We start from the raw sequence: 24,468 nt of genomic DNA, 5'->3' as shown, positions 1-24,468 counted from the left end.
AAGTTTGAGTTGATGATTTGAATCCATGCTCTGAAGGACACCCCCCCCCCCCCTTCCGAGTTAGGATTTGAGCTTTGGGTTGACTTAAACATTTTGCGTGTTGTTGTTTTTAAATATGAATGTAATAAAGGGTTTAGTGGTTATTAATTTTTTTGCAATTTCGACTGTACCCTGGAAAATCAAAGTACTGAAAGGAGGTGCTGAACGACAAAAAATAATGCTATACTTGTATATATTCATTACTGTATATCTATTCTGTTTAATTTCTACCTAACTAGGGAATAATTTATGTCTTGGAGGTGATCAACTCGAAGTAGATCAAAATCTTAAGTTTGAAAATCCACATTCTGTCAATAAAAACATTATAGTCTCTGTCTGGAGGATCAAATTCTCACAGAGTTTCCAATCTATGGTATATAAAGCAGCTGAACTGTGAAAATTGCACCAAATCCTTGTGACTGATCTGCAAAACAGAGATTTGAGGCAGAAGTAAGAGAAAGGAAAAAGGATCGTCTTCTAAACCAGCAATGTAATCTCTCGTTTATTGAAACAAGTGTTAAATGTAGAATTAATTAGGAAAATCCTGTAGATGAAGATAGCACGGGCTCTGGCATGTCTGTACATCATACCGGTATTACCTTCTTGGAGCCCCCCCCCCCCCCAAAAAAAAAAAAAAAAACAAACAACAAACAAACAATAAAAAAACCAACAAGTATTTCCTGGAGTCCATGTTACTAATGATTGATATTTTCATTAACCTCTCTATGAGCAATACAAACAGGTTAATTGGCAACATATAACTTCTGCAACTTCTAGGAAAAAATATTTGTGAATGTTAGCAGTATACGCCATACATGTAAATTCTTTGTTCTGGGGGCTTTACTTTAATCACATCCGAACTGTCATAGCAAAAAGAAAGATATATGCCTCGAATTATCGCCTTTCCATTTACCTGATCAAGATATAGATAGGGATCACGGTGGGTGTGACCGGTCGACAGGGGATGCTTACTCCTCCTAGGCACCTGATCCCACCTCTGGTGTGTCTAGGGGTCCGTGTTTGCCCAACTATCTATGTTGTATTGCTTGTAGGAGTAATGAGATTGATCACTGTTTGTTATCTCCACCTTTCATTCGTTTTCGAATAAAGATTCTAAAAACAAGTTGTCTTTGAATTTGGCTGTTCTCATCAGGGCTCCTTGGTGGGAGTTTGAGATTCCCTTTATGTTTCCACGCATTATTATAAAAACATAACTACATGCAGTCACAACAAATGCTGCTAAAATATTCCAAGAATTGAATGCATCATTTCTTTGAAGCATTGCACTCCTGCAAACCAAAGAATCTCTTGAATTCAAGTGATGATTGCAAAGAATATATTGTGTCAACTGTTGCATTAATTGTTCATATTTTGCAAATCATTAATTACTATATCAACTCTTGTATTATTCAGCAAATCATGTTAATTAATGTTTCCTTCCTTGAATTGTTCATCTTTTGTAAATTATATCATGTTTCATCTTTTGAATTTTTCAACTCTTGCAATCATATCTCTTGCATTTTTCAACTCTTGCAAATGATGTGATGTTTCATCTTTTGAATTCACTCATGCTTTTAATTAACTCTTCCCCAAATAATCAATACTTGTGTGCATCTCTCAAATATTGATTTTTGGTTTGTTTTTTTAAAAATCCTGTGTGTGCCTTACTTACTATAAATATTGCACCATTACTCTTCAACTTTTACATCTTTTCTCTAAACATAACTTCATGGCAGGTACAAGGATCGTACACATCACAAACTGAACATTTGTAAATCAACTCTACAACATTTGTTCTACTATCAAAGTAAATTCCCCAGGATGTTCAAGTACCATGTAATAATAATGATCAGTAATAATGATAATAGCAATAATAATATTAATTGTAATAATAATAGTAATAATTATAATTTATAGTAATAATAATAATAGCAATGAAGATAATAATGAAAATACATAGTAATGATAATAATAAGAATACTGCTAATAATAATAATTATTATTATATATAATAATAATAATATATAGCAATAATAATAATAATTAATAATAATAATAATAAAGTAATAATAATAACTAATAGTAATAATTATAATTGTAATAATGATAATAATTAGATGCTGTAGATAAATGGTATTGTCACGAGATGTTTCGTATCTTGATTATTTGTTCCACTTCCTCCACTAGATCTTGTTTCTTTTTATCGTAACTGGTTGACCATATTTACTTTATCATTTCCTATTAATTTCCACAATACTTTTACAGATACAGAAATGTGTTTTGTGTCCCTCTAAGTTTCATTTACTGTAGTATTTCTGGGGAAACAACTTTGATGTTGATGTCTGCTCAGTTCGATGAACTCAATGATGTAGTATCTATATATTTGTATAGAGGAAACCGACATCTTGGTATTTTACATGTAGGATGAGCTGGAATCTTCTAGTTCGTGACGAACATGAAAGAGATAACCCATTTGAATTTATGAAAAATTCACGTCAAAATTTATATCAGATCTACCAGAAACCCACTTTTCGGAGTGTGTGTGTGTGTGTGTGTGTGTTTATGTGTGTGTGTGTGGTGTTTGTGTGTGTGTGGTGTCTCTGTGTGTGTGTGTGTGTGTGTGTGTGTGTGGTGTGTGTGTGTGTGTGGTGTGTATGTGGTGTTTGTGTGTGTGTGTGTGTGTGTGTGTGTGTGTGTGTGTGTGTGTGTGTGTGTGTGTGTGGTGTCTATGTGTCTGTGTTTGTGTGTGTGTGGTGTTTGTGTGTGTCTGTGTTTGTGTGTGTGTGGTGTTTGTGTGTGTGTGGTGTTTGTGTGTGTGTGGTGTTTGTGTGTGTGTGGTGTCTATGTGTCTGTGTTTGTTTGTGTGTGTGTGTGGTGTCTATGTTTGTGTGTGTGTGTTTGTGGTGTCTATGTGTCTGTGTTTGTTTGTGTGTGTGTGTGTGGTGTCTATGTTTGTTTGTGTGTGTGTGTGGTGTCTGTGTGTATGTGTGTGCGGTGTCTATGTGTCTGTGGTGTTTGTTTGTGTGTGTGGCGTCTGTGTGTGTGGTGTGTTTGTGGTGTTTGTATGTGTGTGTGTGGTGTCTATGTGTCTGTGGTGTTTGTGTGTGTGTGTGTGTGTGGTGTGTTTGTGGTGTTTGTATGTGCGTGTGTGGTGTCTATGTGTCTGTGGTGTTTGTGTGTGTGTGTCTGTGGTGTCTATGTGTGTGTGTGTGTGTGTGTGTGTGTGTGTGTGTGTGTGTGTGTGTGTGTGTGTGGTGTCTGTGTGTGTGTGTGTGTGTGTGTGTGTGTGTGTGTGTGTGTGTGTGTGTGTGTGTGTGTGTGTGTGTGTGTGTGTATGTGTCTGTGTGTGTGTGTGTGTGTGTGTGTGTCTGTGTCTGTGTGTTTGTTTGTGTGTGTATCTGTGTGTGTATCATAATTGTGATTAAATTTGTCTCTGTTGAAGATCATCTTTCTTCTTAATTTTCCAGGAACACATATCTATTTTGAGCTTCCATTTTTTTGTAGACTTATTTTCCTTATCTACACTGCACATTTCATGGTTGTAATGAAGACGGGCTATCAAAAGGCACACAGCTTATCTCCTCTAGGTGAGACTATCAAACACCACCACTCGACTTCCTTCTTCAGTACAAAAATGGCTCCGATTGAACGGACTGTATTTATTATTTACACGGTACTAGCATTTAAAGGTGAGTTTTACGAACCAGATGCAATTGCCAAAATTAGTAATATTGTAATCTGTTTCGTATTGATGCTTTCGAAATTGAGGGGGGGGGGGGGGAACCTAGGACTCTGATTTACAATAGCACGAAAATTAAATCATGAAAATTTGGACTGCAAACTTTTATTTTATTTACGCGCTCGCTCCACTCTCTCCGTCCCGGTGCCGCGTCAAACCTTGGCTCCGGTTGTATTAATATTTAATGTGACATTAAAGCCGGAGCACGGCGTTATAGCCTACTGACGCACTCAAGATGCTACGAGTTCAATAAAGAAATAATTTTATAATTCAATTTAAAGTTAGGAAATACAATATTCTATTATTTGTATAATTAAAAGTTCAATTCTTTTGTATCTTTATTTTTTGTTGTTGTAAATCTACCAGTTGGTAGAAGTTACATTGTATCGTCGATATATGTTGTTACAAGGTGAAGGTCAGTTGATCCGAGTGTGTATTGAATTTGAAGAGCAAAACAGAATGTATGCTATAGGCCTACCAGTGCTTATAGCTTCGATATATCCATTTTCTCGCAGTTTATCAGGGTCTCTGTCCAAGCGATGTTTGAAAAGGTGACTGGGTGTGTTTTTTAAGGTAAAGTTCTTGCTCCAACAAAAAAATTATCCACGTCTTTTTTCTCGTACCTTCCTTCGAAAAATTGAAAGATACTCAGTCTAAATCCTTTCTACCGACAACTAGTACACCCGAGCACGGCACAAAACATCTTAATGCATTATTATTTACAAGCCGTTAACGTGACAATTGGTTTTTTGTCGATTAAATCTAATCTGTTTATGAAATGGCTAATAGATGTTTTCAAACCCGAGGGCGCATATGACGTCACACAAAATGGCGCGTAAACTAGCGAAAGAAAATATGCATATCGCAAGATTTGAATTTCATCGCTTTCAAACTCGAAAACTACGCAAAATATTTCATTCAAAACATATTTAAAGTAGTTTTAGGCATAAAAAGAGTTAATTTTGCTGAAAAAATGAAAAAGTTTAGAAACATGCGTTGTGTCCTTTAAATTCAAAATCTTTAATGTGACATTAAGTTCCGTTGATATAAGACGTTTAACACGGTAGTAATTGTTCCTTCGCCAAGCACTCCGCATTTAGAAGTGAAAGTGACAGATCTTTCGAATATGACCATAAAAACGGAGGTCACGTGTCATGATAGGCACGATAAAGAACCCTCACTGTAAAACGGAGGTCACGTGTCATGATAGGCACGACACTGCAATGACCGTGAGCGTCACGCATAGTTTTGAAAACTGGCGGAACTTCATCGAGAACTTCTCGAATGGGACGTATTTAAAGCAACAAGATTTACGCTCGGCTAAATGATGCACTCCCAGACATCCAGCTAAGAAAATCATGACTACCATTTGTCATTTCTGTCGCGACCTCGATCTAGTATTCTACACAGTGACCGCACAATATAATTTCCTCGAGTTTAGTTATACCAAAATTAATACAGATCACTATGGTCATGTTTTATCAGTCGATGTGTTATTCTTTTCCCCCTTTTAGTTGCAGAATCGTTTAACTATCAAACACAGGTCTGTCTCCGTTCCGGAACTGACGTCATTGTACAACTTTTTGAGTGGAAATGGAAGGATGTAGCCGAAGAGTGTGAAAATTTTCTTGGTCCTAATCACTTCTGTGCTGTCCAGGTAGGATTCTACTCCGCCTCATATTTCTCTTTAAATTGATTTGAATAATTGTCATTTGCTGCAGCATACATTGTGTACTAGTGAGAGCATCATCACAAGCCACGGTCGAAACGTACGATCCTCTAAAGAGGCGTGCGACGATGCAGTGAGAGGTAAATTCGCAAATATCTAAATGGTCGTTGATAGATTTTCCTCATTAATATCATATCAGATGATATTTATTTTAAGGTTTCCCCTCCAAATGAAAACCGAATTATTTCAAACAGTACCCATAATAGACCTTGGGTGGAGCGATACGAGCCGGTTTCTTACAAGATACAGACTAGAAGCGGCAATGAAAGTGAATTCCGCGACATGATCAGCAGATGTAACAGAGTAAAAGTCAGGTAGAGTTTTACATCAATGTTTAGGGCCCCTTACCACAATTACAGGAGCCCTAGAGTGACCATTACGTCCGTCTATTAATTCATTTATTCGTCTCTTTGTGAACGTTCTTCTTCTACAACTTGATGAAACGCCACCATTACGGTCATTCCTAAGATCAGAAGGCTAAAGAACTAGAGCCACGAAAGGTCAAAATCGGCCCATTCTTTAATCTAATGACATTGTACTTCATGAAAAATTAGAATATGGCATGGTCTTACTTCCTCTGTAGAAAGGGGTCACGTGGAAAGTTGCTTTTGTATTACGTTGCGTCGATAGACAAGATATAACGTCATTAACATGTATTTCTAATACATGAAAGGTTAAAATAACGAACAGTGATCGATCTCATAACTCCTATAAGCAATACAAAATAAAGAGTTGGGCAAACACGGACCCCTGGACACACCAGAGGTGGGATCAGGTGCCTAGGAGGAGTGTTTGCCCAACTATCTATTTTGTATTGCTTATATGTATGGAGCGCCAAATTAACATAAACTCAAATAATTGAAGATATCTTCAATTATTTGAAGATATCATCAATTCATTTGATGCGCGCAACAATTGAATTAAAGATATCTTCAAATAATTAATGATATCTTCAATTCTGAATTATTGCGCGCATTAATTGAATTGATGATATCATTAATTCTTCAGCTGAATTGATGCGCGCTTTAATTGAATTAATGATCTCTTCAAATGAATTAATGATATCAACAATTGAATTGATGCGCGCTACAATTCAATTGAAAAGAGCAATAACTGATATAATGCGCACATTAAATCAATTGATGAGAGCAATAATTGAATTGATGCGCGCAATAATTCATTTGATGAGAGCAATAATTGATTTAATGCGCGCATTAATTCAATTATTGCTCTCTTCAATTGAATTAATGATATCTTTAATTCATTTGAAGAGAGCAATAATTCTTTTAGAGAGAGCAACTATATAATTAAAGATATCTTCAATTCAACATATCCACAATTGAATTAATGATCTCTTTAATTGAATTGTTGCTCTCTTTAAAAGAATTGATGCGCGCATTAATTCATTATACAAAATCATTGAAAATGATTTAAAAATATCTTCAATTGAATTAAAGAGATCATCAAATTATTTATACCGAGCTCTAAATTAATTATTGCGAGCAATATTTCTACTGAATTGATGCTCTCATCAAAAGAATTGAAGAGAGCAATAATTGAATTAATGCGCGCATCAAATCTATTATTGCTCTCATTATTTGAATTAATGCGCGCATCAATTGAATTGATGAGAGCAATAATTGAATTAATGCGCGCATCAAATCTATTATTGCTCTCATTATTTGAATTAATGCGCGCATCAATTGAATTGATGAGAGCAATAATTGAATTGAAGCGCGCATTAATTCATTTGATGAGAGGAATAATTGATTTAATGCGCGCATTAATTCAATTAAAGAGAGCAATAATTGAATTGATGATATCTTCAAATAATTGAAGATATCTTCAATTATTTGAGTTTATGTTAATTTGGCGCTCCATATATATGAGTTATGAGATTGTTCACTGTTCGTTATCTTCGCCTTTCATGAATCCCCTTTACTGAAGAAAAGTTATGCCAAGTTTGATTGAAATTGGTTCAGGGGAAGAAGATGAAAATGTGCAAAATCAATAACTATGAAGATAGAAACAAATTTTGAGCAGAAAATCTCACTCGAGGCTTCCTCTCAGGTGAGCTAAAACAATATTTCAGAGAAAATGACTCAACATGCCTTGAGATCGAATCAAACACGACGTTCTAGAAATATAATGTGGATTTTTAGCAAAACTTACATGATATGTGGGTTCCATTATATGCTTCGGACTGAAGTTTATCTAGTGCTTACCATGATCATGATGATGTGCCTTTGTAAATATTTGTTTTGATTTTATGATTGCATTTTTTTGAATTCATGAGAATTTCATATCTTAGGCGTTAACATTTTTTCCCACATTTTGTTTACTTGTATTCTTAAAATGTAAAACTTATACGGTACCAATTTTGATACACCAGATGCGCATTTCGACAAAAAATGTCTTCAGTGATGTTCAAGCCGAAATTTTGGAAATCCGAAATAACAATAAACTTGTAAGAACTAAAAGGAAAAACAGAGTGCCAAAGACTGGAGTTAAATTCGTCTAAGGATCAGAGCTATGCATGAGGGAGATAATGCAAGCATTTGTTAAAATCATTCAATCACTAGCACTGTCACAAATATCTCCGACATAGGGTTGAAACATCGCCAAAATCGGCGAAAAACAACATAAGATCATAAAGAACACTGTAGTTATAGATTTTTAAAACTCTGTCTAAAGTCATTTAAATTAGGTCAAGGGCGTTGAAAGCAAAGACTGACATTCATTGACTGTCCATTGAGGGAGTGTTAATTCGTGGGTAGCAACATACATGGTTCATTTAAATATATAGCGACTTCGAATGATACGGATTTATTACCAAATCATTTAACCTACTCAATTTCAGCGTATATGCTGACATAGTGATTAACCACATGACCGACGTAAATCACCATGGTTACGGAACTGGGGGGTCTATTTATCACGGAGAACAACGAACCTATCCTGCAGTTTCCTATAGTGGGTGGGATTTCCACGACTCGCTGCACTGTCATACAAAAAGTCTCAATGTGGAAACCAATACCAATGTCGTCGAAGTCAGAAATTGCCAACTGGATGGGAAGGCGGACCTAAACCACGAAAAGAGTTTTGTACAAGACTCCATAGTCACTTATCTAAACGTATTGATCGACCTCGGAGTTTCCGGATTCCGAATTGCCAGTGCAAAGTATATGTGGCCTCAGCAACTTACGTCAATTTTTGATAGACTGAAAAATGTAAATGGGGGCTCAGCACGTCCTTTTCTGTATCATGAATTCGATGAAAAAGCAGGAGACGTCATACAGATGTCGGAGTACTTCCCAATCGGACGAGCGGAGTATGATAACTATGGAAAAGAATTAACTAAATTGATTAGGTAAATATGTCTTGATTTAATTAACTAAATCGATTAGGTAAATATGTCTTGATTTTATTAACTAAATTGATTCGGTAAATATGTCTTGATTTTATGAACTAAATTGATTAGGTAAATGTGTCTTGATTTAATTAACTAAATCGATTAGGTAAATATGTCTTGATTTAATTAACTAAATCGATTAGGTAAATATGTCTTGATTTTATTAACTAAATTGATTCGGTAAATATGTCTTGATTTAATGAACTAAATTGATTAGGTAAATATGTCTTGATTTAATTAACTAAATCGATTAGGTAAATATGTCTTGATTTAATTAACTAAATTGATTAGTTAAATGTGTCTTGATTTTATGAACTAAATTGATTAGTTAAATGTGTCTTGATTTAATTAACTAAATTGATTCGGTAAATGTGTCTTGATTTTATGAACTAAATTGATTAGGTAAATGTGTCTTGATTTTATGAACTAAATTGATTAGGTAAATATGTCTTGATTTAATTAACTAAATCGATTAGGTAAATATGTCTTGATATAATTAACTAAATTGATTAGTTAAATGTGTCTTGATTTAATTAACTAAATTGATTAGGTAAATATGTCTTGATTTAATGAACTAAATTGATTAGGTAAATATGTCTTGATTTAATGAACTAAATTGATTCGGTAAATATGTCTTGATTTAATGAACTAAATTGATTCGGTAAATATGTCTTGATTTAATGAACTAAATTGATTAGGTAAATATGTCTTGATTTAATTAACTAAATTGATTAGGTAAATATGTCTTGATTTTATTAACTAAATTGATTAGGTAAATATGTCTTGATTTTATTAACTAAATTGATTAGGTAAATATGTCTTGATTTAATTAACTAAATTGATTAGGTAAATATGTCTTGATTTTCACGATGTTTAGATGGATTAATTATCAAAGCATCTTTCTTTTATTAAAACATTTTTCGACACTATGCTTCACAGAAATCGCAATTTGGAGTCTTTCAAAACGAACTGGGGGACAGCACGTGGCTTCCCATCACCAGGCAACATAGTGACGTTCATTGATGACCAAATAAGCCAGAGAGATAGTCTACGTATGTATGAAAGTTCGGTCAAGGGAATTATGGGTATTCATTCATTGAATGTATTCATGTATTTGATGTATTTATTTGCAGATCCGGTTTTTACACACGCTGATCGCAAAATGTACGAGGTACTCAATGCTCTGTTGCTCGCCTACCATTACGGAATTCCCAGGGTTTTCAGTGGATACTCCTATTCCCAGTTTGTACTCAAAATACATAATCTAAATCTTGAATTATTTGAATACACTATTATTACCTTATTTCGGATGTTTTTTGGTGTCGGGATTATATGATTTGACAGACTTCCTAAACAAAATGAAAGGAGGGAAAATCAGACCCCCTCCCCAATCATAGAACAAAAAAGTACATTGTAGTTTGAAATATATGTTTTGCTTCAGTAATTGGGAATTCTATTTCAGGAAAGTGTACAGTTGCCCAAATTTCCATAAATGATTGTTCCTTCGTTCTTGGCGAATTCTTCATTTCCACCAAAATGCCCATATTTTGATTATATTTATGAATCACTATAATTACCTAATATATGTATGGCTACGGTAGCTCTGTCGATGTAGCCCTTACTTCCATCGTCGGAAGCCCACGGTTGATTACGCTTCGTAACTCTCTCCATCACCCGTGGGTCCATTCATTCCTACTCGCTCGTTCTCATGAATAATTATTAAGGCGATTTGATTGGGCGCTCATCGTATACCCTGAACAAATTTGTCCATGCAATCAACAAAACTCTTTCAGCCAAATTTTGGTATACAATTCTTGTGATGGCAAAGTAAGTTGATGGTACCTTTAAAAACAGAAGAGTTCCATTACTATAACGATTACTTTGATTGGACGATATTTTAAAAATTCGGGTGATGGAGAGAGGAACAAAGCGTAATCAACCGTGGGTTTCCGACGATGCCTTTAATTCGTACGCGGTACGTTGAGGGTTCAACCCATTCCTTTGCCAATTTCTCGGCAGTATGAAAGCTATTTATAGCATACGTCTATTAAAGGGGCATGGACACAATTTGAGCTGAAATTTTTCAAAATTTATTTTTTCAATTTTAATTTTTGGAATGCTTAACTAAGGTATTTCTAATGATCAGCAAAAATTTGGGAGATACAGAGCTCGCAATTTATTGTTATGTAAACAAGGCTCGTGCCATGCTGGTTAAATATATTGGTTAAATATACTAGCAAAATTTTCGTTCAAAGCAATTTCTTCAATTTACAAAACTTCTTAACACAATTTAATAGTTTCTAGTGTTTGCCACGTCTCATGTTCTTTTATACATGCTATTTTCTATAAAGCAATCTATATCTAAACAAAAACATGGCAATAGCCTTGTTTACTTAACAAAGAATTGTGAATGCTGTATCTCACTTGTAACTTAACAACTAATGCTCAAATATTGGTTGACAATTAGAAATACTTTAGTTAAGCATTGTAAACAATGAAAATGGAAAAATAAAATTTGAAAATCAGCTAAAATCGTGTCCATGTCCATTTAAATTGCAGCACTTCAAAGAAGTCTGTTGACATTTAAATTTCCAAAAATTCTAGCTGGGACGTTAATCATAGATTTATGGTTTTAATTGCATTTTTTGCTGCGTTTTGCCCAAACATGGAATTTTATCAAAAATTTTGTGGGCGTACTTTTTTCGTGTGATATAACTTTTGGCTGTCTGTCAGGAAGCGTATTGACGATTTGATTAAAAGCGATGAATTCAATGAGTTAAAAATATCATCAAGCAATATATAATCAGAGTATATCTCTATCTGTCGAGTTCAATCCAAAAATTCGAAAGATTTTTAAAATATATTTTAGTGTGTGGGATGGTCCCCCTCACAACGGGTATATGAGCACAGCAGATGTCAATGTAAACTCCTACGGGGATTGCCAGGGAGGATGGGTAAATTCTAGTTATTACTGTCTATTGTTAAATTCTAGTTATTACTGTCTATTGTTAAATTCTGGTTTATCGAAAGGGGGAAGATAATGAACAGTGATCAATCTCATAACTCATGTAAGGAATACACAATATATGCAATACCGTCGATAAATCTAAATGTCGAGTTCAACGCTAAATAGCTAAATATATTTTCTTCTCATATAGAAGCTTTTGAATAAATTATGTCTCAAACAAGTAAGTTGTAAAGTGAATAATCATATTTCTAATACGGACTGAAGAGATAAACAACTGTTCTAAATGTTTTCTGACCTCTAAAGTCATGTCACTCATCATACCATAATGAAAAGTGATGATAGCGAACGGTGATCAATCTCATAACTCCTATAAAGGTGAAGCTAACGAACAGTGATCAATCTCATAACTCCTATAAAGGTGAAGCTAACGAATAGTGATCAATCTCATAACTCCTATAAAGGTGAAGCTAACGAACAGTGATCAATCTCATAACTCCTATAAAGGTGAAGCTAACGAATAGTGATCAATCTCATAACTCCTATAAAGGTGAAGCTAACGAACAGTGATCAATCTCGTAACTCCTATAAAGGTGAAAATAGCGAACAGTGATCACTCTCATAACTCCTATAAAGGTGAAGCTAACGAACAGTGATCAATCTCGTAACTCCTATAAAGGTGAAGATAGCGAACAGTGATCACTCTCATAACTCCTATAAAGGTGAAGATAACGACCAGTGATCAATTTCATAACTCCTATAAAGGTGAAAATACCGAACAGTGATCAATCTCATAACTCCTACAAAGGTGAAGATAACGAACAGACATCAATCTCATAACTCCCATAAAGGTGAAGATAGCGAGCAGTGACCAATCTCATAACTCCTATAAAGGTGAAGATAACGAACAGTGATCAATCTCATAACTTCTATAAAGGTGAAGATAGCGAACAGTGAGAAATCTTATAACTCCTATAAGCAATACAAAATAGAGAATTTGACCCAATAAAAGGTTGTATTGGCAAACTAGATAGTTATAACGACCATATAATTTGCGAAATGCTACTGTTGAAACCCCTGCACCATCAACTTGGCTGTCAGTAGCCTTCATATTCATTATTTGATGCATCATAGCAACCTTATAAAAAGTATTGATACTTGACTTCAGGCAGATATAAATTTAAAAATCCCCCTCTTTCCTTGTTCAAAAATTAAACAAACAGATTTTCATATCATACTTCATACATTTTCTTCCATTATATTGTAGACATGTGAACATCGATGGAACGCAATATACAAAATGGTGAAATTTAGAGAGGCGACCCAAGGTGCTTCTCTTCATTATTGGTGGACGAACCATGCTAATCAAATTTCCTTTTCCCTTGGGTCCAAAGGATTCATAGCGATAAACTCGGAATCCGGCATTAATCTGGACTCTTACTTACAAACAGGTCTTCCAAGCGGCACATACTGTGATGTCATATCCGGCAGTCATAACGATTGCTCAGGAAAACATATATCTGTACGTAATGACGGATTAGCTCGAATAACAATTCCTTACAACGCTCACTCAGCCGTGATAGCTATCCATGTAGGTAAGACTGATTTTTTAATGGAGGATACGTCACAAGATTTGATCGTGGTACGTAGTCTAGTCGTAGGGGGCAGTAGGATTTGTTTGGTTTGTTTTTTTAAAATGTTTTCCGCCACACTCAACAATTTTTCAGTTATCTGGTGGCGTCCAATTTTTATTGGTGGAAGAGAGAACCCAGATACAATGTACCTGGGAAGAGACCACCGACCTTCGGAAAGTAAACTGGGAAACTTTCTCACTTACCGGCGCGAGCGGGATTGGAACCCGCGCCGACAGAGGTGAGAGGCCGTGTGATTTTGAGCGCAATGTTCTAACCACTCGGCCACGGACAGTAGGAGGTTCTGATTTCAATTCTCGGCGCCGCGTGAAACTTATAAGGTTAAACATACATAATAACTGCTCCTTTGTTAAGCGAGCAGCATTAGATTCTGAAATGAAAGGCGCAGGTCTTTTGGGTATGACCTTAAAACTGGAAGTCCGGTATGACGGTAAATGAATCTAGTTCGCTGTGACGACCTTGACCTCCATACATGTAGGTTAAAGCTGGAGGCATCTTTATATCAGTGAAACATTCTTGAATGGGGCTTAAAAACAACATATAAACAAACCCCAAAAAAGCAAAGAAATAAAGAAACAATTTCCCTGATTGTTATTATCATGTTTTTTTCTCTCTCTCTAATTTTTAGGTTCCAGATATACCGGTAAATGAGAACAAGAAGACTTAAAATCATGAAGGTCGTGAAAAATATGGATATACATCTATTATGGAAAAGCCATGTCCAGTTTTTGTGAAATGTAAGCATTATTTTGTACAATGAACAAACCATTTCTGAATTTTAGTTTTTGTTGTTTGTTAGCTGATTATGTATATTTTTGGGAGTTAAATTTTGGTCCAAAACTCTATGTCCGACTTATTGCCATGTCTAAGAAGATTAGTATTTTTCTGGATGGCGTAATGTATAGCCTAGTATTTTTAAACAACAAAAACATGAACGAAATAAACAAAATGATAACTGAAATATCGATGTCATATCCCAAAGCATTGGAAAATGGACAAATACATAAGAGTATTGGTATGAAATTGATTTGTTAGGGAAAAAATATCAAATATCGGCGCATTTTTCAAAATATTATTTGAAACACAGGAAAAACAGAGGATTGATTTGAAATTGTAAACCGATTCTTGAAAAAAGTTAGACCGACTTAAAAATGGGTCAATGGCAATTCCGTCCAAAATAACCTAAAGACTATAAAACCGACTTATAAATAGGCGAACCGACTTATAGGCGAGTATATATACGGGTACGTCATGTATATTACGAAGGCGAGTCAATAAGTAACCAGCCTTTCCCATTTCTGATTGGCCGAGACAGTCACGATTTTCATACCTTGTTTCAATACATGTTTTATACCTGGGTACAAAATTGCACACTTATCGAGTCATTCTTTGTACAGATAACCCACACTTTTAAGAAAAGAAAGCACGCCAAACTATGGTACAATATAAGATATTGAATGTCAAACATGGCTAGTGATGCAAAGGCATGCTTTTCATCTAAAGTTGACTACCGTGCTATAATTCGGTATCTGTATTTAAAAGGTAAAACAGGCAAGGAAATACACGGCGAGTTAGCCGATGTTTATTGGTCTTCTGCACCATCTTTTCTCAGGTTAAATTCTGGGTAGGGGAATTCAAACGCAATCGAACGTCATTAGAAGATGAAGCCAGGTCTGGATTAGCTGCAATAATGTAACCCCCTTTTTTTTATTCTGACGTTTTTGGGATATCTCCATAATGGTGCAAAAATAATTTTATGAATTACCGATAACAAGCTCCGTGTATTAGTCCCAAATGTTGTTTACACCAAAAGGAGTACCAACTTTGTGCTTGGGCATGTCTAATAAAGGGTGTTTTTCATTAAACATCATGTACAGCATGCAAAATTCTTCGTCTGCTCCGCCATGCTTGTTATCGCGAGATCTCGCAGATCACTGAAAAACCTAAACATTGACAATCTGCGTGAAAATGTAGTTACTCGAGCCACTCCGACAGAGAAAGGAAAAGCATATGGTTGCATAAAGAATTTGCACAATGCTGTTCGTTTTTAACATTGATATTAAATCTAAACCTTTTTAATACCGTCAAAATTGCTTTCTCCTCCGTACTTGTCCATTGATGTAAATACTACCTTATATGGCATATGCAAATGACTTGACAATCGGATGTTGAAACTTCAGTACATCAAACATGGCGCACAAATATGAATCGAGAAATTGGAATACATGTATATCTAAATTGTCGAAAACGGTAGAATAGAGCCTCACAAATCGTAAGTTGCAGGTTGTAAATTCATATATTGACTAAGAAACATAGAATATCATTTTATGTATGTAAGTTCAGAATGATCAAAAATGTTGCGGGAGTGAATGCACCATTACGGAGATCCTAAGGAGTTGTACCCCCCCCCCCCCAAAAAAAATCGGAGATGACTGTATTATTGCAACCAGGTCTGGATGTCCACAGGATGCCACCGACGAAGAAATGTGTAAGAAAGTTCGGGATCTGGTGTACTCTGATAGGCGAATCCAGGTGGAAGAAATAGCGCAGGTATTAAGCATTTTATATGGTAGCGTTTCAACAATCTTGGATGATCGTTTAGGTATGCGCAAGCTAACAGCCCGTTGGATCCCCAAATCCCTAGGCGATGCGCAAATGGCAACCAGAGCATCAATATGCAGCGCCTTGTTAAAGCGTTTTAGGTCAAAAGATAATTTTCTTTTGCGTCTGGTGACTGTAGATGAAACCTGGGTTCATTATTATGAGCCAGAAAATAGAGCTCGGAGTCGTCAGTGGGTAGGGCATGGGTCGCCGAGGACAAAAAAGCAGCTCCATCATTGACTAATCAGCGCATTGTTTCTAATCGCCGCAGATTCATCATAGACTTATCCACGCATTGTTTCTAATCGCCGCAACTTCATCATAGACTTATCCACGCATTGTTTCTAATCGCCGCAACTTCATCATAGACTTATCCACGCATTGTTTCTAATCGCCGCAACTTCATCATAGACTTATCCACGCATTGTTTCTAATCGCCGCAACTTCATCATAGACTTATCCACGCATTGTTTCTAATCGCCGCAACTTCATCATAGATTTATCCACGCATTGTTTCTAATCGCCGCAGCTTCATCGTAGACTTATCCACGCATTGTTTCTAATCGCCGCAGATTCATTATAGACTTATCCACTTGACTAAAACCCTCTTTTCGGTTCTGGTCCCAGATTTTTTTTATTCGATAAAAAACAGAATATATCAGAATATTTGAGTCCCCTTTCTCGTTATCTTAGGTATGATATCTACCTGTTCATAAAAAGATAAGGACGTGGACGTGATACTCAGTGGTTTCCCTTTATATACGTATTTCTGATTAATTGTTAGTGCGGTTTTTTTAAAATTCCAATTCTTATCGATTAAAAAAATTCTGGGACCGAAGATCGGAACCGGGACCAGGTTCTAGTCAATACCCCACTTTACTCTCATCTTTGCTATTTCAGGGTAGTTTATCGAAAACGAAAATAGGTTTTTAATCTTTACGATATTTACTGATCAAGTAAGATTCTTGTTTAGCTTACTAACTTCACTTTACATATGACAATATTAAAGGTACAAGCAGTATAACTCTGGAGGAAGCGTTGCGGAGTTTATTGGCAAAAGTTCATTTATAAGTATAGATATGGCGTAATTCCATCCCAGCGTCGCTCAAACCTGACCTTGAATTATTTCCACGCCCTATTGTTCTTCCGTAATTTTTTTAATCGCTTTGGGCCCTCAATCATAGTATTTTCAGAATTTGGTTCTCTCAGTTTCCCACCCCCTCCCATTTCTTCAATCAGTTTTTTATCATTGGAAGACGCACATGACGTAAAAGTTAAATATCTATAAAAATAGTTCGTTATATATACATGTACGCTATCAAAATTAAATTCCTTGCCTGCCTTCATTGGTTAAGTAAGTAGCGTATATTTGATGTGAAATTTTAATTGATAGGTCCGAAATCTTCCACACTAGTCTGTATTTCGCTGCTGTCATAGACAAAAAACTACCCCGTGACCTGGACCGGTTAAGAAACCGATGAAATCGAGAGAACGATGACGTATATCTTTGTTATTTTAAGAACCTGTGGCTTGAAATTTGGCATGCAGGTAGTTAAAACATTAATCTATGCAAGGAAACCGGCAAATTTAAAATTTCACATATCGCACCTAGTTTCTGATCTTGTCAGGCATTTGAAGAGAGTGGGTAGTTTTAATCGAGGTCAGAGTTAGATCCCTTTCTATATTTATGGTATCAGCACAGAGTTCGGGTCCAAAAATGGCTTTAGCCCGTGATCTGCGACAATAAATGCATATTTCTTGCAAACTACTTCGATCTGCTTATTTGGTACCACCTGTCTGTGTAATCATTACCAGATATGGAGCGTTATCAAGGTCAAAAATGTATTGGCTGTTCCGTTTAGTGTAAAGAAGGGGTCAACCATATGATATTTTAGTACTTTTAAAAATCTAATTTATATTTTAAAACAATACATGAAAATACAAATATAAACAATAAAATGCTTTCTTTGTTATTTCATCAAATGATGAAGATAGCAAGCATTGCAGAGGGGTTTTTTTTTGGGTTTTTTTTCTGCAACGCTAGTTACTTTCATCACCCGATGAAACAACACAAAAAACATTTTATTATTTGAATGAATAGAAAATTGTTTATCATAGGTTTCTATATGATAATTTCAATGCATGGAGAAATAATTGAATTATTAAGTAATTCAGAGAGAATTGCCTTGCAGCCATTATCCTATGTAAGGATTTCCTAGTATTATAATGATTTCCGTTTTATTTTTCGGAGTCCAGTGTTGTATTTGATTACAGAAACCAAGGTGGTATTTCTTGTTTTTAAAGCATTATTCGCCGTATTCTTGTCCTAGAATTCTGTACAGTTTAATTTATCTAATTTTCACTATGACTTATCTATTATTCGCCGTATTCCCGTCATGGAATTCTGTACATTGATTTATTTAATCTTCACTATGACTTATCTGAGATTCAATTTAAATTCAAAGCAGATTTTGTTTTAGTGCAGTAGTGTCACCAGCGTTTCTTTTAATGAGTAATGATTTTGTCCCAAATGAATCCTTTAAAATCAGACGGATCCTACAATTAAAATATTGGAATGGGTTTCATGTGTGTTTAAAAATCCATAATTTATTACGTTGAATCTTTTTCCTTTGTATTTCGTCGTATCCAAGAAAAGCCTATTTTGCCTGGAAATTATGTTTATGCATTTCAGTCATGGGTGATGAGCATTGGTTTCACTAAATTTCCAAGAAAAATAATAAATCTATCGTCGTGATAGCTACCGTGATAGGTAATATCTGCTTTTCCTGGAAATTTATTGATTAATTTCGTTGGTGATTTGGTGTAAGCGAATATCGCATACAGAGGTAGAACACTTAGAGATCATATCCATCCAATGATTAGTTTGAATTCAAAGAATTAATCTGTGTAAGTAGCCCAGGCCTGCAGTGGACGGGGATTGGACCTATATCAAATTTTATGCAGGCTGCTTCGCCGTTGATTGATTCCTTGAATTGCATATATTTGTGTTAGTCACAATACGGAACTTTCGGGATATGCCGGAACGACCGATTATATTTGACGTTTATACACCACGGTCACGTGATAATAACTAATTGTAGGGCAAAGTTGACATCGATCGATACATATGGTGTTTCGCTAACAGACGGTTCATAAAGAGCTATATGCAGTCCCACGATGACGATCCAAGTCATTATTGGTGCTTAGTACCTGGGTGTAAATTAGATGAAAGGGAAAAGGCGCATTAAGACGCGTACCACTGGAGGCAAGGCGTGAAGTTTTACCGATATCCTAAAGATATTCCCTAGATTTATTTCCCGCGCCGACTCGCATAATTTAATCAATTATATTTTCCTATAAAATGGTTGTAGTGATTCCTTTCTTTCAAAGATAGCATTTAAATGCAGGAAATTGAAAGCAATTGAAATATTCCATGTTTGTTTACTTAGTTGTTATTGTAATCCGGAAGTGACATGCCCTACAATTACGTTCAACGCGCGATAAAAGTCATAGTGGATCCGTATCTCGAAAGTCCCGTATTGATCAACAGCAAACGGTGTGTGGTCGCAAAACTGAACTGTCCTTAATAACTGCTCTCAAAGTATGCGCAATATGTGTTAAAATAGTCAATATATAGAGTTTTTTCTGTTGGTGCATTTATTTGAGCATCAGTTATTACTAAAGATTTCGATATCAAGTTTGTGTATTCTTGAGAGTAAAGCGAGATCTTAAATTTAAAGTCCAGTAAAATCCGGTCAAAATATTCCTTACACTCCCCTGTTTCAGCATTCGTTATTTTTTGCTTTTTGGCGGCAGACGTAGGTATACTGCCCAATTTGTGATCCGGATTTCCCGGAGATGAACATTGTTTGTCATTAGTTTCCTGTCTAGGAACTACTGCTTTGACTTTGGTCTTCTCCTCTGTCCAGAATTCCTGGATGGTTTTTCTTATTAAATTTATTTTGATTATCAATTTTAGGATTAAAAATAAACTGGGACGACACTTCATTTGCCATCTCATATAAGGTTGTAGTGGCTTTGAGATGAGAATTCCCCCTGTGTTCATTCTATAGCTGATGCCGTTTCACCAGTTCTTCGTCAACAATCGCCACTGCCGCGTTGTAAATTAAAGCGAGGTCCAGTGTTGCGTCATCTGTAGACGAAGACGCTGTCAGTGTTGTCAAGTCTAAATGATAATCAAATTCATCTTCAGATTCCAATGATTTCTCTCTGTATTCAATTTTTTTTTATGAGGAGTGTGCGAGTGCACACCAAATAAGTTATAGTGAGATCAAATGACAGGAAATAGGGGATCGCAGGCAATGTGGACGATTCTCGGGAACGAGAGTCAGTGGGACTTTGTTCGTCGCACAAATTTAATAAGAGGCCCATGGGCCTAGAATTGCTCTTCTGATACATTGTAGAACAGGCAAAATTCTTACTAACCAAGATTCTTCAATTAACAAAGTTTGATGATGTTAAGTCAAATAGTGCCTGAAAATTTAAATGTAACTGTCCAAAAGTAGGTCACGGTGACCTACTTTTGGTCGACACACTGAAGACTCAAGATGCATCAACTGACAAGTCAAATAGTATTCAAATATAGCCGTCAAATTCCAAACAGAGGCCACAGTGACCTACTTTTTGGTCGACACACTCCAAAGACTCAAGATGCATCAACTGACAAAGTTTGATAATTGAAGTCAAACATTATCTGAAATATTCAGATATAAACATCAAATTCCAAAAGTAGGTCACAGTGACCTACTTTTTGGTCGACACACTCTGAAGACTCAAGACCCATCAACTGACAAAATTTGATGATTGTAAATTAAATAGTATCTGAAATATTCAAATATAGCCGTCAAAATCCAAAAATAGGTCACGGTGACCTACTTCTTGGTCAACAAACTATGAAGACTCAATATGCATCAACTGACAAAGTTTGATGATCCTAGCTTTCAAAGTGTCCAAAATATGCATCTCAAATTGAAAACGTGAAATTTAAATGTCTGCAACATTCAAAAAGTAGGTCACTGTGGCCTACTTTTTTTTTTATAAATATGTTTTAAGGCCTCCAGACGCATCAACTTACAATGTTTAATGATTCTAAACCTCTCGGTATCTGAAATAACAACCTAAAATGTATTCATAAATGATTAGCCATAAAATTCAGAAAGTAGGTCATGGTGACGTACTTTTCACATGACGCAGTTTAAAGTCTCATGATCCATCAACTGACAACTGTTGATGATCATAGGCTCAAGAGTGTCCAACATATGCATCAAAATCCATTTAATAATAATTACCTGCGAAATTCAAAAAGTAGGTCACCATGACCTACTTTTGAGACAACATGATATTGGGTCCTAAGATGCATCCACTGACAAAATTTGATGATCCTAGTCCTTATACTAAGCAAAATATCAAAGTTTTAACAAAACAAAATTTAAGGTCAACTTTGAAGTGACCTCGAGACCACACCCTTTGCCCCAGGATGATGCCTTGAACAATCTTTTATCTACAACTTATCCTCATCCTTATGCATAAGTTTGATGATAATTTGCCCAGTGGTTCTTGAGAAGATTTTTTAGCAACCACTACTTTTGTTTGCATTTTCCTAATTATCTCCCCTTGTTAAAAGGTCACAACCCTAGTTTTAGTACAAATGAAAGCCCTTGGGCAAAGGATACCCTGTGACAAATTTGACAAAAATTGACCAAGGGGTTCTTGAGATATTGGCCTTTTCCAAAAAAGTTGACGCACACCGCACACCGCACGCCATACATATGGCCATATGATTAGCTCTTTGAGCCTTCGTCTCAGAAGAACTAAAAAAGAATTACTCCCATCAGCCACGTATCTCAAATCACTTGGCTTATCCCTCGTTTAGTATTTTGGAGGCGGTAAAGTGTTAAAAAAAATGTCAACAGAATATATAGCAAAGTTCTAATCAGTGACTGCGATATAAAAACAACATAAAGAAGTGCAATTAGATTACTACATACATTGATGAATAATTAAAAATTCATGATCAAAGAATTCTTTTTTTTTTCAGTTCTCAGTGATTTTTAACTAAAATATGAATATTTTACACTGGCTATATACAAGTACATATAAATCCTCACCGTCTAAACAAACACAACCAGACCACGACACTAATAGCAAGAACATCTTTATGATCTTTATGCTTAGGGACCCCCGTGGTTAAATAAGACGACAATCGAAAGGAGTTCCGTATATACAAACACATAGATAGAAAAATCTAATTCTTGAAGTAGCGCCCAATATAAAAGTTCTCAATCTCACAACGTACCTCTCAAGATGAGTGTCAGAACAAACTCTTAATACAGCGCACAGAATTTACTAACAAAAGTTCATCATCTCACTATGTACCTCTCAAGAGGAGTGTAAGAAAAAACCCTGAATATAGCGCACAGAATTTACTAACAAAAGGCAATTAAACAATTGATAGTATTTATCTATAATTCATAATTGATAGAAAATTATAGCAATAGCAAAATACTAATTTACGGTAGTTGAACAATAAATCCGAACATAATACACACACACACACACACACACACACACACACACACACGTAATTCCAAAATCGTAGTTCCCCGTATAAAAAATCCAAATGCATAAAATGTGTCTAACCAGAGCTTTTTTCAATCACAAGACTGTGAGTGTATTTATAATAGGAATGAATTTTGTATTACAATCTTGAAAGACAATGATGCAACTATTACATCATATATCATATATCTACTAAAAATAACAATCTAGGTCAATTTAGTGCTAATTGTAATATACACAACAAGTAAAATATGTACATAACTGTGGAAATATATTTAAAAAGCATATAAAGGTGTTATCATTTACAGATCGAGAATACTTTAGTTCGCCGATTTACATAACTGCAGGTTTTTGATGTACATTTAGTGATGTGGTTACATAACTATGCAGGTTTCTGATGTACATTTAGTGATGTGGTTACATAGCTGCAGGTTTTTGATGTACATTTAGTGATGCAGTCACATAACTGTGCAGGTTTTTTATGTAGATTTAGTGATGTGGTTACATAACTGCAGGTTTTTGATGTAGATTTAGTGATGTGGTTACATAACTGTGCAGGTTTTTGATGTACATTTAGTGATGCAGTTACATAGCTGTGCAGGTTTCTGATATAGATTTAGTGATGCGGTTACATAACTGCAGGTTTTTGATGTACATTTAGTGATGTGGTTACATAACTGTGCAGGTTTTTGATGTACATTTAGTGATGTGGTTACATAACTGCAGGTTTTTGATGTAGATTTAGTGATGTGGTTACATAACTGTGCAGGTTTTTGATGTAGATTTAGTGATGTGGTTACATAACTGTGCAGGTTTTTGATGTAGATTTAGTGATGCGGTTACTTAACTGTGCAGGTTTTTGATGTACATTTAGTGATGCAGTCACATAACTGTGCAGGTTTTTGATGTAGATTTAGTGATGTGGTTACATAACTGCAGGTTTTTGATGTAGATTTAGTGATGTGGTTACATAACTGTGCAGGTTTTTGATGTAGATTTAGTGATGTGGTTACATAACTGTGCAGGTTTTTGATGTAGATTTAGTGATGCGGTTACTTAACTGTGCAGGTTTTTGATGTACATTTAGTGATGCAGTCACATAACTGTGCAGGTTTTTGATGTAGATTTAGTGATGTGGTTACATAACTGCAGGTTTTTGATGTAGATTTAGTGATGTGGTTACATAACTGTGCAGGTTTCTGATGTAGATTTAGTGATGTGGTTACATAACTGCAGGTTTTTGATGTACATTTAGTGATGTGGTTACATAACTGTGCAGGTTTTTTATGTAGATTTATTGATGCAGTCACATAACTGTGCAGGTTTTTGATGTACATTTAGTGATGTGGTTACATAACTGTGCAGGTTTTTTATGTAGATTTAGTGATGCAGTCACATAACTGTGCAGGTTTTTGATGTACATTTAATGATGCAGTCACATAACTGTGCAGGTTTTTGATGTATATTTAGTGATGCAGTCACATAACTGTGCAGGTTTTTGATGTACATTTAGTGATGCAGTCACATAACTGTGCAGGTTTTTGATGTAGATTTAGTGATGCAGTCACATAACTGTGCAGGTTTTTGATGTACATTTAGTGATGTGGTTACATAACTGTGCAGGTTTTTGATGTAGATTTAGTTATGTGGTCACATAACTGTGCAGGTTTTTTATGTAGATTTCGTGATGCAGTCACATAACTATGCAGGTTTTTGATGTAGATTTAGTGATGCAGTCACATAACTGTGCAG

At 35.5% G+C, this 24,468-nt stretch overlaps 1 protein-coding gene and 1 long non-coding RNA gene across 2 annotated transcripts; one reads left to right on the top strand and one right to left on the bottom strand.

The window, feature by feature from the left end:
* The first annotated feature begins 3,604 nt into the window (after positions 1–3,604).
* LOC125683520 (alpha-amylase-like) lies at positions 3,605–14,312 on the top strand. Its single transcript, XM_048924760.2, has 9 exons — positions 3,605–3,728; positions 5,293–5,435; positions 5,664–5,821; positions 8,368–8,877; positions 9,859–9,971; positions 10,053–10,161; positions 11,789–11,873; positions 13,152–13,479; positions 14,165–14,312. Exons 1-9 carry the CDS (start codon positions 3,674–3,676, stop codon positions 14,185–14,187), a joined length of 1,524 nt encoding a protein of 507 aa, XP_048780717.2. The 5' UTR covers positions 3,605–3,673; the 3' UTR covers positions 14,188–14,312.
* A 4,294-nt stretch (positions 14,313–18,606) lies between these two features.
* Positions 18,607–23,815, bottom strand: LOC130047158 (uncharacterized). Its single transcript, XR_008796205.1, has 2 exons — positions 22,266–23,815; positions 18,607–20,323 (listed from the first exon to the last, which is right to left on the bottom strand). It is a non-coding gene; the product is annotated as an uncharacterized LOC130047158 (long non-coding RNA).
* Between the last annotated feature and the right edge of the window lie 653 nt (positions 23,816–24,468).

The sequence above is a fragment of the Ostrea edulis genome, chromosome 6 (assembly GCF_947568905.1).
Source record: "Ostrea edulis chromosome 6, xbOstEdul1.1, whole genome shotgun sequence".
Taxonomy (NCBI): domain Eukaryota; kingdom Metazoa; phylum Mollusca; class Bivalvia; order Ostreida; family Ostreidae; genus Ostrea; species Ostrea edulis.
This window is presented reverse-complemented; position numbering and strand designations above follow the sequence as displayed.

Coding starts and splice junctions, on each gene's coding strand:
- LOC125683520 (XM_048924760.2), top strand. CDS start 3,674: ATGGCTCCGATTGAACGGACTGTATTTATTATTTACACGGTACTAGCA. Junction 10,162..11,788: donor AGTGGATACTCCTATTCCCA/GTTTGTACTCAA, acceptor AATATATTTTAG/TGTGTGGGATGGTCCCCCTC. Junction 11,874..13,151: donor GGGATTGCCAGGGAGGATGG/GTAAATTCTAGT, acceptor ATTATATTGTAG/ACATGTGAACATCGATGGAA.